Source organism: Rhynchophorus ferrugineus, unplaced genomic scaffold (assembly GCF_030347505.1).
Source record: "Rhynchophorus ferrugineus isolate W39M unplaced genomic scaffold, kcgeb_rfMv2 rfM5, whole genome shotgun sequence".
In the NCBI taxonomy this organism is placed as follows: domain Eukaryota; kingdom Metazoa; phylum Arthropoda; class Insecta; order Coleoptera; family Curculionidae; genus Rhynchophorus; species Rhynchophorus ferrugineus.
In genome coordinates, this window is record NW_027472584.1 from 28,809,157 (window position 1) to 28,825,208 (window position 16,052).

The window sequence follows — 16,052 nt, forward strand, 5'->3', positions numbered from 1 at the left end:
GAATGTATCACTCATGAAGGAGTTTATCTTGATTAATTTTCCTAGAACTTGTCATAAGTAAAAAATAGGATGTTGTAAAAACTACTACAATATTGAATGTTTATTGATGACTAATAAAATTCAGAAATACTTAAAATACGGATGTTAAGATAAGCTATTTCAATTAGAGTAACCTGATTTTGTTTTTTTTAACATTACATATATATAAAACAATTTAATGTAATACCATATTATAGTGTTATCGATACAATTGTAACACAGTAATATTGACTAGTCTTTGTGTGTTATATTTAACAATAAAACGATATTTGTATTAATAGGTTAAATTTTGAACATTAGCAATATTATTAAAATGTAAAATCATTGTTTTATTTAAATATGAACTATAAAATTGTTATAAATTATTTATGATACATTTCAGCAGTTAAAATAATGGATTTACTACGATAGTATATATATTTGTAAATATTATAACAATGTCCCGAACACATTTGGAAGGAAACTATAAATTATTTGAGATATTAAATACTAAACTAAAAATTATATAAATAATAAATTATATGTAACAAATTTGATTATTCAAAAGAGTTTTGAATGAAATTAACAATCTTAACAGAAAATTATTAGAAGATTGTTTCTGCTTTAAAGTGATTGTTATGAATTTAAAATGTCTGTTTTAAAATAATTGTGTGATTGTTTAAAATGTGTTTTTTTATGAATTGAAATATTTTATTTGTGATATAAATATGTTTGTATTTATTTAGGAAATAAATTAAAGCCGCCTCTGTTGGTTGACCGAGAACTGTTGGGGGAAAAGCGGCTGATGTTTATATGTTGTTTTGATGCTATATATATCGTATACAACCGTGTACACTGAGGGTTGATCGGGGTTAGTGCCGCTTCGGCTTCCGTCGAAGTAGCGTCGTCACCATCGCTCGCTTTTCCGACGGATCGTGTTTTCCAACCCTTCGGAGGGCAAAATGCATCGGCCGATGGCTTTATTTTTTCCAAACTGCCTCCACGTTCTCTCTCTGTCTCTCTCATCCGATGTTTTTTATCTGTTTTTGTTTTTGTTTTCGATTCATCAGGGGGATTGTTAATCAATTAACTTGATTTGTAATTTTTGACCGTTTTGTTTTTCGCATGTCAGTCGCAGTTTTTTTTCTTGTAAATGGTTCCAGTTGATTGGGAGTCTTCCAACGTGCGGAAAGTTACATTTTCCAGTTTGGTTTTTGGCCTAATTGCAGGGGGGAGGACCATATTTTTGTTCTATTAATTCGTTAATCTTCATTCGGTCATTTAGGCTTAGTGTGTTATTAATAACAAGGTAAATTTTCCTATTAACATCAGTTGAGACACTTGAAACTATCAATAAATAACGAATTATTAATAAAAAACTATAAAAAATTAACAGGAAATACTAGTTAATGATTTAAGTAGTTTTTACTGATTATTTCTCCTAATTTTTATCTATATTTGAATGATGTTGATCCTAATGGCTGTTTTGTCTGTCGACTTGTACATCTACAGACTATTTTAAACAAATATTAAGGTCTAAAAATATATTTTCGTATGTTTTATTTCCGTGTGGGCTTGTTATAAATAAAAACAACTAAAGAGATTATTTGTTAATACGATCGATAAAGTTTCAGCTCGGTTTGCCTTTAAATGTGTTTGACAGATTGATCGGCACATGGTGATCTGTAAATAGTTTTGTTTGTTGTATCTGGATCTTTCGCAAAAGATGTTCACCGTCTAAAACAAATTGCTCTGGTTGACAGATCAAAGAATAACACTTTTTTCACCATTTTTTAAAAGCCCTTGTTATTGAAATTTTCATTTGTATAACGCTAAACAATAAATGTAAATATTTATAGTATACGTGTTTATTTTATATAAAGTTAAAACATAATAATTTATTGTTGCGTGAGTATAAACAATATTGTATTATAAACAATTGAACAGATATTTTGAATATACACAGATTTTGACGTATGTGACATTGAACATGTTGTTTCAATTATAATTTACTGTATTGTTATATTGACATGTTGTCGTCAAGCTAAAAGAAACGGTCATTTCACTTTAAAAGCTTTCGATGCAGGAGAGAAAATGCCCACAGGATTTAAATAAAAATATTAACTATTAGAAAGTTAAATCTTCAAACTGAAAATAACCATATCAAATTTTCATCAAAGCGTCTAGCTATTTAAAAAAATATGTATGGAGACACTATCAATATTCGTAAAATTGTCTGATAAAAATGCTTAAGATTGTTACGTGTTACTCTATTATATTTGCGATTGTTTGTTTTAGAAATACAGATTATTGAAATCGAAAAATCATGCACCACTTAACAAGCCACTTTTTAAGTGTCTAAAATACGAAAGGTTTATCTTCAGACGAAAATTATTTGTTTGGATTCAATTTTATTTATTTTTATTTAAGTAGTTACACGTTTCCAACGTAATATCACTCATAACAGATAAAAAGTGTAAAAACCGATCTTTACACTGCTTAAAATTGCGAAATTTTATTAAAAAAAATATTTCGTGCAAAATCAAAAAGCTTTGATATTTTCAAAAATATTTTTTAATTTATTTATATAAAAACATCGAAAAAACATTCTTATTTTATATTGTAGTTTAGGGCGTTTAGAATAATCAGAAAATGTGTAAAAATTTCATATTATTTTGGTTACTCTCGTCAATTTTGTTTAAAGAAATTATTATCTAAATAAATATGTTTTGTAGAAAAATATTATTTATGTTGGTATTAATTTTTGGAAAAAAATTATATCAGATTAAATAAATTTAAAGAGAAATTATACATGTGAAAAAGTATTATCTTCTAGAATCATGCATATATTTCTACGATTAGAATGTATTAGAAATAAATAGTTTTTAGATATCTAAAACATTTAAAATATTTTATTTTAAATAGAGATAATACGCACAAATATTTTCGATTTATTTATTTTATTATGATTACACGAAATCAAGTTTAGATCATTGTTTTAAAATATCTGGAATATTTTGATTTTTAGAAAATTATTGGTTATTTTAAAGGTTTTTGTCGTCAGAATTAATATGTTTTGTTGAATAAATATTTATTCGTAGCAATTTATTAATTTTGGTGTAGAGATTGTGTGATGAAAATGTGGTCTAGTGATAAATAAAGATCGGTACCTGGGCAAAGGAAGCCAGCATTCGTGTTTCGCAGTACTTCATCTGACAGGGTTTTGGCGCGTGATGTCGCGACTACTCTCGGCGTCGGTAAACACTACACTCACAGCACAACACCTAAACACAACTAAACACATAAACGGTAACAGCCTCTATTAATTATTTCTTTTTCGCTAGAAAGAACAAGAGTTAGTTGTGTTGTTGCGCAAAAAGGGTCATTGAAGTTGCCGAGATGCCAGACGTTGGATTCGTAGGCGGTCCGCGCGTTTCTCGATGCGCCGCTGCTGCTGCAGTTTGTGTTGTTTGTATGTGTGTATATCTATAGCGCGAGGCGGCTGTGGCAGCGGGCGGCAGCGAGGCGGCGGCACGTTGGCGGTGCGCTTCGCGCAATCCCGACACCTTGCGCTCGTCTTGCCATCCCCGCCGGAGATGCACAACGCCCGACAATCATCACCCCCCCTATGACCTGGACGTTCGGTCGCTTGGTAAATACGGCCTGGAGATGGACTTGCAGCTCTTTCGTCGTGGTAATGCCCCTTCGATCAGTTCAACGTATCCATACCGAATTTTCCTCCACGTATATGCAAGTACATCATATCTTTTTACGTATATCATAGCTTACGCTTTATTTTGAGTTTAAAACATACTAACTTAATTTTTTTCCCTCCTATTTTAATAACTAAATACCAAATTTATTCTCATTATTAATTGAGAATTTATTTGGCTCTAACTTGCAGTAAAATCGATGTAAATTATTGTGGAACGACATAAAATCAACGTTTATCGAATATTTGTCATCGGAGTTAAAACAAGTACACCATATCTTGTTACGTATATCATAGCTTACAATTTATTTTAAGTTCAAAACGTACTAACTTAAATTTGTTTTCCTCCTATTTTAACAACAAAACACCAAATCTATTCTCATAATTATTTGAGAATTTATTTGACTCAAACATCCAGTAAAATCGGTGTAATTATTGCTTATGGAACGTTTACAAATAAACGTTTACTGAATATTTCTCGTCGGATTTAAAATTGATCTAAGTCTAACCCATTTTCATTTTAAAAGAAGTAGGAACCCATTTTAAAACACATTCGTTATATATGGGTTTATACAACATCAAATGCGACATTTCTATTTATTTATGTAATATTTATGATGAAAAGAAACAAGCGGGAGTTTTTTTTCAGTTTAAACAGGTAAAAATTTCGATTTGAAAGTGTCTCAACTATACATGTATACAAAGTTAAATCTTATTGAAACTGACCAAAAAGACAATTATAAGAAAACAATGGGAACCGACTACGTAAATTACCTTCACGTTAATGCTATTGATAGGAAAGGGCACTTATTCAAAGTCTTCGGAATTGTTGACAGCCTTTTTTTGTCCGGGCACAAGAAGAGAATGGAGATTGAGAAAAAATTAACAATACCCTTATTATTGCGTCCTTCTATCCCCAATTGACGACCAATATTAAACCGTCTCTATAGAATGGATTTTATAATGATGAATTTTTGCGTATACCCCATTCAGTTTAAAGTTATTGTAGGGAAATAAGTTCTATCGTTATTGTTAGTTATTATTTTATTAATATACATTGAAATTACATATTGTATTTTTTTATTCAGTCTAAATTCTGTTTTTAAAAAGTTGATAAATAAATAAATTGTTGCATCTTCGATAATAATACAGTAATAAATTTTACAGGACGTAAAAAATTATTTATCGACATTTTCTACAATTAGATATATTCTTTTATTAATAGAGTTAATTTTCATGAATACAATTGATTTACACAATTTTACAAGTTGATAAAGTTAAATAATTACTCAAACAACATACATCGTTCAAGTTTTTTCTTCAATTTTGCCACAGTCTTAAAATAATTTTTGAAGGTCCTTTTAGGTGATCCTTTTTTTAGAATTCTACATGAAACTATATCACATTATCCATCGTACTTTAACAAGGCAAGGTAAGTTATAACAACGATGAGTTATTTTTACGATTTATGATTTTTTTAACAATATTTCTTAAAGTCGTTGATTGCTACTTTACCCAGTTTTTCAACGGGCAAGGCCTTCTAAGCATCTTTTCATAGGTTTTCCTTTTCTTCTCTTTTCCCTCCCACTGCTTCTTCTAGTAACAGTGCCTTGCTTTGTACTCTACTGCATTCTAATGACGTGTCCTAATTTCCTTGCTCCACCAAATATTATTAAAGCTGTCTCTCTCATGTTATTATCCTTCTTTTCTAATATTCATACTTCACAACCGTTACTTATTACTATTCTGTGCAACACTCATAATTTCATCTCTCTATTACTCCCAGGTATTCAAAGTATTTCACAGTATCGTAGTTATACTGACTGATGTATCTTCCTAAAATCTGTCGTATTTTTCTTCGTTAAATATTTTGTTTTATCTCTATCAATACGCGCCTTCTTCAGGCTCGTTATAATTGCTATATTATCCACATATGTTGTATGATATTCTGAAAACTGATTTTGAAACTTGAAGTTCTCAGCTTGATATAGAGTGTTCCCTTTTATTGAGTAATAAGGCAAGATATAACAAGGCTACTGCTTCATCTATTGTGTCAAGAAATTAGTATACAGCAAAGCCATAAACTTTGCATATAGAAATCATAACAACATATAAATATCATAACATCTTTAAATACAAACTGTTACTAATATCGATTTATAAGTTGAACAAAACTGAATCCTACTGAAAAAGTGTCCAACGTAAAATTACTGTATGACAAATTGATTCGCACCGATGACAATGGAAGGACGGCAGAGAGGGAAATAAGATGAAAAGCAAGGGATAGCTGAGCTCGTCCTCGAATAGTAAACAAATAAATAATCCCTTCGGCAAACGGAAACGGCCAGTCGAGTCCATTTGCAAATTCATAGATTCGTTTGTATAATACGGGACAATGCCTGCTTGCCAAATTAGAACCCAACCAAGTAAATAACAATTATACTAATGATATAGTATGAAACTAAAGGATTTTATATATTTGCTTATCCATATGTATTAAGTTTGATCTTATCTTTTGTTGTCCTTTCTCTATGTAATCAAAGCTGGATGGACAGCAGCCATTTTGGATTGACGATATTTTAGACAATATCTGTATATTATCCTATTTTTTATAGTCGTCAATATTTATATAGACATAGAGCGGGTGAAACTAAAATTTGAATATTATAGGATTTATTTTTAATAGATAAGCGCTGTTTAGAATTCTTAGATCACGAATTCTTATCCAAAGCGCTTGGCCAGGACAGAACAAGTGATGGTCGGGTGAGGCTATATCCGGTTAATACGGTGTTTGGAGTGAGAGTTTCTATTTAAAAAATCACTTAATCACATTTTTATTTATATAAAGATGTTTTATGTATATTTTATGTATAATGCTTTACTCAAATTGATCTATCAAGTATTTCAATTTTGAGAGATGTCTAATTAAAAGGCCTTTCGTTTATTGAATGTAAAGGATAATAAATATTTATTTGCGCCATATTTGCTATATATTCAGAGACGGATAAATATAAATATAATTTTCATTTTTCGAATTGTCGAATTTCTTGGCATTTTCAAATATGTTTGTTGGAACTCTAATACAAAATAGAGAAATTTTAATAAAATCATCACTACGCTTGCTTTTATAACCCTCTTATCAATTAAGCAGCGAAATGACAAACTTAAGATTATTAATTATACATTCAATGTTCCGACGAGATCTCCATGTAAACTCGATCTGAAACATGTATTTAAATCTCCGTCAATGAAAAATTCAAAATCTTTGTTTATGAGCCCGATATCCTCACAGAAATGAAAAGACTAAAAAAATGTACGGGGTCAGCTTTTTCGTTCCTTTTTTTTCTCGATAACGCATAAAAATCCGGGAAATGTTATGCGAGACGCACTTTTCAATAACGTCTACATATTATGACTTGGGGAAACTTGGGAATATACGATATCAAATAAAAATACGGCACATAGACACCCTGTATATTCACGACTATAACACTAGCTCATACCGCTTATAATATATTGGTAGAAGTTCCCAAGTTGATGTTTAAGAACCGAAATGCCGACTACTCGATATAAACAGGCCAGAATGCAAATGAGAAATATTTTCACACTATTTCCTACAATCTATTAAATATATGTTTATTAATGGCGGTGAAAAAATAATTGAAGCTTCGATATATTATTAATAATGACAATTTATTTTTATTTGATTTGCGTCAAGATATAACACAAGCAATATTGTGAAGATCGTTTATTTGGAACGATATTATGAGATCATACCTTTATATATAATATTTTATGTAGAAAAATAATAAAATGAGAAAATAATAAAACATTTTTAATATTTAATTTAATAGGTATGAATAAACCAATATTTAGTTTTAGTTATTTTTAGAACGGTTTAGATTTCCGGTCGGTGGTACATAGCGTAGGTCTAAATATCGTCGCATTTCAGAGGAAAAAGTAAGGGATATTTTCAGTATTATAAGTTTTGCAGCCAATATTCTTTTTAGTTGCAGGTGCCTATATTTTCAATATCTCAAAATCGTCGATCTTGGGTTTTTTTTGCCTATTAAAATTGGGATAAGCCGGTATAACTAGAAGCCGCGTTTTCTATTATATCGATATCGAGAATATAACATAAAATGAAACAAAAAAGAGAAAACAATTCCAGCTTATTAAAATGCACCTGATAAACGCTCCTATCGATTGCTTTCCCACTTTTTGCTCTTCCCGTCTTTGTGAATCAAATTTTAATATTATTGGCCCACCGCGACTGTCACAAGTGCATACAAAACTCGAAAGGAAAGAACGATACCATATAATAATATTTTTGCTGTTTAGTTGTTAATCTCACAATCTTCGGCCTAACGAAAAATATATATTAATTATTTTATCGAATCAAAATTTTTATTTACATTTTTTTCGATAAACATATATGATAAATGAGTAGATACATTTTTTATTATAATTTTATCAGCAGGTATTGATCTAATTACCACCACTCAAGGGTGGTACATTTACCCTCTTCTCTGGAGCATCCTCTTGATGTCTGAAAACAATCAGTAGTTATTGGTAGTCATATCTAGACTTTACCTTTTTTGTGACATGGTAATGCCCTCAAATGCCATGTAATATTCATTATTAATGGTTTTACCTCTTTCAAGGTGATCGATGAATTAAACAGTCAGCTGACGATCTTCTTGATTAAGGTGTGTAGTAATGTATTGATGTTTCATCTCATTGTTAGTTATCAAATATCGATCCAAAATATCCGAATTAACATCCACTAAAATTGATTATATGGAACATTTTATTGTAGAGAAAAAGTAAAATAATTTATATGGTATCGTCCCAAGTTGATGAGAAGAAACCGCATGTTGGGGTAAAGGTATATAAACAGCAGTTAAAATAAATATGCAGACAGGGTGCGAAACTCTTATGTGTAACTTCTGGATTGAAGTTTTGGTTTTATGTTTGATTTTTGGTGCCCTTTTCGCGATTTTTTCCTAGGATTATTCTTTATGCGAATATCTTTTTATTGGGCGTGATTTGTCTTTACCTAAAACGAGCCAACAATAAAAGCATTTTGCGACAAATTTATGTAATAAATATAAATAATATATTTATGTAATATATCATAAACAAAAATGAGTCTTACATGGATTGTCAAAATTATGTTTGTTACTAGGTTGTCATAACTGTGCTCTATGCGGACGTGGCGCTGTTCTAGTCGGCCACTAAGGTCTTCAGTTAGGGTTAATATCATTAAAGTGAAAGAAATAATGACTCACTCGTAATTTTAGTTTGAGAACTGAGATAGCTGATGATCAAACGATTATCCGAGAGGTAAATATAGTAAAATGAATTACTGAAAGTGATCAATACATTTGTGAACGCATTGTATGTGGTAATTGGACATTAGTATATGAGTTTGGCATACAACCCATCTAAAAAAATGGCGTCAAATTAAGAGTGACGTTGATGTGGTCGGCCTGAACCTGTCGTCGACACCAGTATGTTATTTCCGTCATAAAATAAATTAAAAAATTACTATTATATTATACGGATTTATGATATAAATATAACGAAAAAAAAGGTATTAAAATTTTATAAAGCGTACAGCTTGAAAAGGTCCAAAAGTGGAAATATATAACAGCGTTAGAGAAAAATAAAGCGAAACGTGTTAATTGGATAAAATACGGTCTAATGAATTAAACCCGAAGGGCGAAATCTTTCACGCAGGCTAGAGGAAATAAAGAAAAATCAAAAACTCCCTTATACATATGACCAAGGGGGAATGGACAGATAGCAAAAAAAGGTAACATATGCAGGACAGTCGTAAGTCATCGGTCTTGGCAATATTCACGATCGAGTTGGCTTAACAAATAATCGACACCGGCGTCACTTGGAGAAATAAAGGCAATTTCGCAGATACAATCTTTTCATTTTTCTTGCCGGAGTGGAGAGTTGTGAGGGGTACAAGAGTGAACGTACCGTACAGGGCCAGAATCTGATACGGCAGCGAATATCTAATAGAGGGATCTCCGCTTTCCTGTAGTTTTAACAGTTTTGCCGGAGATGTCATACAGGATTTTCGGATTTTCGATGTTGACCACGAAAGGAAAAAAAAACTACCGATGACCAGATAGATCCCAGCCTAGTGAAGATTAAGCTGACTTTTTTTTCTCTCCCATGCCACGTAGCTTCTATATTTTATTTCACGCAGATCAATTATTCCTATCACGGTACTTAAATCGTAGATAAATTATTTATTTATTAATTATGTACTACTGTAGCATTATTAACTTTTGTTTAAAATTAAATAAGATGTTTATTGATTATCTGTCCGGCTTATAGATATATGACCGTGAAAATTCACATTTCAATAAGCAGACAAGAGAAAAAAAAATGCGATAATATTATCAGCACTTGTATAAATATACAATGTAGCAAATCCTCTCAACGTGTCTAATATTGATATCATTCTTACACCATGAATATGTTTCGCGATATCAAGTTATATAGTATGTAATTTTGATAACATTCTATTTTACTGTCTGTCTACTAAATTAAGTCTGAATTTTTTAAGTGTTTTATTTTATCATAATCATATCTGATTTTAAGATAAAAGAAAGAAATATTTATAGTCGAAATGGTCTTTAATTTAGTTATATATAAAAACTGGTCTGATTAATTTATTTATAACAATTTTAAATAACTTCTTTTTCACTGTAGTTATGTTAATTTACAAATTTCCCCTTTGAGTCTTTATAACAGCTTTCCAATTGATAGTGCTTCCTATTCTTAGGCTTTGACCAGTTTCGGTTTATCCTTGTCGGCTGTGTCGAAATCAGCTCAACATCTTTTTGGCAAATTAACAAGTAAATGAGTCACGTAAGAAAAAATTAATACACAGTTCTAGTATATTTAAAATGATAATAAAGAAAATGAAGCAGCATGAAAACGAAAGTGTATGTAAAAAGTTAAGAATAGAAAATAGCGTCGAGTTTTTAGAAGCAGTGAGGATCGACGACGTGAATAATCGAACTGGTTAGAAGGGAATAATCCGAAAAATTACGCAACTGGATTAACAGCATCGGCATCGTTCTCATCGGACAGCGGGAGTGAGCGGCGCTTGTTTGTGTTTGGGTTTCAGGATCCATCTGTAAAACAAATACTGCTGCCTGTCAGTCGGCGCTCTTATTGTCTTTTTGTTACAGAAATAAACCGCCGAGCTGCGGATGAGAAAACTGGCGGCCATTTTAATTCGGCTCCTCTCTCGTTGGCTAAACAAAAGCCTAATTCGTTTATCGCCCAGGACCTGCAAAAATATTATATTCCTCGATTTGTTTTTTCAAAAAGGGGAAGCGCACGATACTGCCTTTTGGTCTTTTCGGCTTCTCCGCATGTCTGTCTCGCAATATAGAGAATTAAACTTGCAAACGTCATCGAGTAGACTACAAATTTTGTTGTCTGAAAATGGATTGAAAATAAAAGTAAAACGAACGAATATTAAATTGATAACGGACGATAGTGGCGGATTGGTTTCAGTATTAAGATAATATTGTTCATTGTAATCTACCGAAAGAAGCAGTGAACTTACATCATCAAGATGTATTATGTATTGCCTATTGCAGTTTGCAAATTCATTTAATTACCAAACTATATTTTTTTTCTCATTTTATTCCAGTTAAAAGAAGATACTATGCCGTTTGCAAAAAGTCGTTCGGTTGTCAAATGTCTGCAACATTTTTCAAAATATTAGTGATAATAAGAGATCATAAACCGTCGTTCGTTCAAAGACGTGGTAAAGAACAATCGTGTTTTAACGAAAATAAACTTCAAACCGTAATTATTCTGACTGAAAGTTGCGTAGCACAAAAAATACACCCTATATACCCTATGCATATTTATTAATAACAATGTAAGTGAAATAGATAATAAAAAAGAATATATGCAAAAGTGATCTCTTTATCAGTGGTGGACAGTCAGACGCGAACGATGCGATTTAAAACTAAATAGACGAAAAATCGGAAACCGCCTCGTTTATTGATGATCGGGATAAAGATCGGGACAAGCGGGAATCGAAGTGAAGTGAGCGGTCAGTGGCAGCCGTTGATTGCCGTCCTTCGTCACACGTCAGAGCCTAAGATTACCACCATCTTAACCATAACACCGTCGCTTCGGCTGCGTGAAAAAGATAAAGAAAAAGCGATCGGCCAATAAAACAAGCAGGGGTGGAAAGTGGAAAGTCCTCCGTTCAGATTTTCATCTGATTAATACCTGCCCCTGGACTTCGATAAACGAGTGCAGATCGTTCTGAATACGGGGGTAGATTTTTAATATTCAACGGCGATACGATTAGCTCCATATGGCTCCCTTCAGCTCCTGCCCTCTTGCCTGTGTCCTCTATTATAGACATTTTGTTTTTATATAGATACCTTATCCATTCAACATCAAACAAATGATTTCTTTGCGATTACATTATTCATTTTTTACTTATTTAAGTGACAGATATTTTTTTGCTGTTTATGAACTATTTATATTATTATTTTTATTGTGTTGTTATATAAGGTAGGAGCAAAATAATTTCGAATTTTCTGAATGGATGGCTTTAAGATCCCATAACTAGGAACAATTAGTGGAATTTTGTACATGAAGTTGTGAAGATTAATTAGTATTTATAACTTTTTGTTTGGTCTTTTATATTTTATATATTTTATTTAATACAATTGCTCACATATATATCACTTGAATCTTATATTGGAGAAAAAAACTAATACCTACACATTAATTTGTGGCACAAGCTTTCGATAAGGTATGGTATGACGGCATTGTTCTTAAGATATAGAAAATATTACCGAACCAATTGACTGAGAAGTGAGAATACAACAAAAGATGCTAAAGCAGGTATACCACAAGTAAGTGTATTGGGACCTATTCTTTACCAATTTTCCATATGTCTCTGATGACATTACGATCCTTGCTGTCGGAGGTAATAGAGGACAGACTCCATTCTAATGTCAATATCAAAGAGACTGACTGATGAGACAAATAAATAAATAATAAATAAATTTTTTGCTCAATATTATATGGAAACATTAAAGAACTTTTCTGAGTAAATTTATGGAATATTATATCGTTATGGCAAGCCTGACATGTTTAAATTTGAAGTTGTGTTTTTCTCACAAGAGTTAATAAAAAAATGAGTTCCAAGTTTAAAAGGGATTTTATGTTTTTATAAACTACATTGGCTGTTTTATTGGAAGGACAATATATATAATTTGAATATTATACTATTCTGAAAAATTGGCAATATACTCTAAATTGGCCAAAAGGTTGATTAGATAAATACATATTAAAGAACTTTTTATTATCTGAGTAAATTTATGGAGTATTATATCTTTATGGTAAGCCTGGAATGTTTAAATTTGAAGTTGTATTTTTTTCTGGCAAGAGTTAATAAAAAAAATTAGAAAAAAATATGGAAAAAATTAATGAAGTAAATTTTGTAATCGATTGAAGAAGATTTATGGAAAATGAATTTCGTGAGAATGGAGTACGGGTAAAAAGGGGGGCCAGCTATTTTCGAAGTAAACAATAAAGAAAATGAAATATGTCCTCGGGATGTTAGAGATACTGATTTTTTCCATTCTTCCGGTCACTGTCTCTTATTATTTCGGTTAAACATTCCTCGGCGCCACTCGCTTCACGAATACTAAATAAACATAAGTTTTAATTGAAGAATCTCGTTGTATCTCCAGCGAGCGTGGACGCCGTTCCCCAACCGCCCCTCGGCGCTACTGGCGCGCTCCGAGAGTTTTCCCCAGAGTTATTATTAGATCGGTACAAGCTGATGCAAATACAGATTACAAAGATCGGCCAGATGAAAAATGAGATACAGCATTCGCATTGTCTTATGTTATGACAATAGCGGTTCGCGAGAGAGACCCAAGCCAAATATTTGCGTTCAACCATAATGCCGCGCGGTATACCTCCATTCGCCTTCTGTTTCGCTGGCTTCGTCTTCTTTCACGTTCAAAATATGGGGTAAAATTTGCACACAAACACACATTGCCGCGATATACGTTTCTCTCTACGTTTCTTTCCACTTCTTCATCTTTCTCCAATTCTTATTATAATAATACGCATTCTCAATACTTATTTTCAATGTTAATTATATCTATATTGGTTTATTTTACTATATTTCTTATATTTCGATTCTTATATCTGATTTCCACAAAAAGTATATGTTAAATATAATTGTAATAAATATATATTGTATATTCAAAGTAACAATGATTTCTCGTCATCAATATGTTTAATGTGCTGCCTATTACAGCAATTAAAGCAATTAGATAGCCATAGCCAGAAACATATTGCATCTCTAATCATTTACTTCGAGAGGTAAGCATTAATACTGTTAAATATTAAGTTGCTGCGGTTTTTATTGAAAATATTTTTAGCATGTCGCTGCTGCACCGAATCTTAGTATGGGCACGGTCACTAAAATGCCACTAAATTAGCTTTCACTCTAATATGGCTAATAATACAGTTTTTAAAAGCATATAATAAAATGAAGGAAGACTTATTATTTAAATTTTTGTATTTAAATGAGACATTGATATTCCAGAATGGGACATTGGGTTACTCATGGCAAGATAGTGTAAAGACAACAAAAGGCTGGAATAACAATTAGATACACTGAAGAATCATGAACAAGTGTTAGATTGGAAATTGACAACTTAATTATTCAGCTGAATAGAGATTCCGAAAGTGTTGTCCAATGTTGACAATTACCAAGACAGGGTGATGAGAGTGGAAACAACTAAAGGTAAGAATATTATTAATATAGGATAAGTATAGAAATTCGTATTATAGAATATGAAAAATCTATGTGCATAGATATGTGTGTAATTGTTCAGAATATACATGAACATTTGGTTAAAATGTATAAAAAGAAAAAGAATATTAACTATTTTCAAGATTTGGTAAATAGATTAAGGAGAATGCAGTTATTAACTCTAGTTTTATCAAGAAAGATGTATACAGGTAGTAATAGAACAAAGTAGGGGAAATACAGTGAATACAAAATGATTTTACAAGAAAATGCTGCAGCGAAGGAAGCAAAAACTAAATGTAAAAGGTAAATATGCTCTCTATTGAAATTAAAATACATTACTTGGATATACCGTTGTTAATTAAGTCGATTAGGTCTCCAGGGGATACCACTATATAAAAAATGCGGCTAGAACTCTACCTCATAAATTGTATAGAAAAAGGTTCAATGTAAATTTAATAAACACAACCCTAACCTACAAACTATTCCGGTTGTGTAATTAATTGAAGTTTAAAACCTTAGATGTACTATAACGTTAAAATAAATTATATTTCATAACATTTTCTTTCAATATTTGATTTGGATTAGAATTTTGTTATATGTCAAAGCCAAAAAGTACTAAAACTCAGAGTTAATGCGGCCTCATCAATTTAGATGATGTGAGTTCACTGTTTTATTGAACAGACTATAAAGCATTTTGTTAATATTTCCTAAACTAGCTATTTAAATTCATTTTTCTTTACTCTATAACTGTGTCTTATTTATAGTAATAGCAAATGATATTTATATACAAAATTTAAAAGAGTATAACATATATATGTGCATAAAATAAATGTTCGTTTGTTAAAAATGATGTTAGGTATGCGCATCATCTAACTACAAGTTAGTAGAAAAAACGACTAGTTGATTGATTACAGGTACAACAACATAAGCCTAAGGATTAAGTAAATCGTTTGTTCGTTGAGTCCGTCTCGAAACACGAAGGAGCCATCCGAAGCACTCAATACATTATTTGCACACTTGAAAGTATAAATGTTCCTCTTTTCCTGCCCGCTTGCCGGGGATTCGGATTTTAACTCGCACATCCATTTATCTAGATAAACGAAATCCACTGCACGCATTAATAGTCGTTCGTATCTAAAACAGCATTAGATCCGAACAAAAAGCTTTATTCTACAAGAGTACGTTCTAAATTTTAGTTCAAATTGCCTTAATTTTTCCCTGTCCTTTTTTTTCGTTTCATCTCCTTTATTAAACCGATCTCCATATATTAGGTTAACTGTTAGCCGGTTGCATATACTATGTTTATCTGAGATTTGAAATTTATATGAATAAATTCACCCTGAAAAACATAAAAAAAAGAAATAACTTTTTAATAAATAATTTTTAATAAATTTTTAGTAAATAAATTATCCTGTTAAATAATATATATATTAAATAATAATATATCCTTTTAAAGCCTAACTCAGCTATATTTCGTGA

At 31.3% G+C, this 16,052-nt stretch overlaps 1 protein-coding gene across 14 annotated transcripts in view; it reads right to left on the bottom strand.

Annotated features, from left to right (window-relative positions):
* The window catches only part of LOC143197182 (forkhead box protein P4), a 106,517-nt gene that overhangs the window by 29,818 nt on the left and 60,647 nt on the right, over positions 1-16,052 (bottom strand). Inside the window, exon 1 of one of the 14 annotated variants that reach the window (XM_076405425.1) lies at positions 3,189-3,376. The exons of 12 other annotated variants lie outside the window; for them this stretch is intronic. In XM_076405425.1, the coding sequence (XP_076261540.1) occupies positions 3,189-3,230 (42 nt within the window). In that variant the 5' untranslated portion in view covers positions 3,231-3,376. Of the gene's footprint in view, positions 1-3,188; positions 3,377-16,052 lie in introns of those variants that run through there. One more of the 14 variants, XM_076405427.1, reaches the window with a different exon arrangement.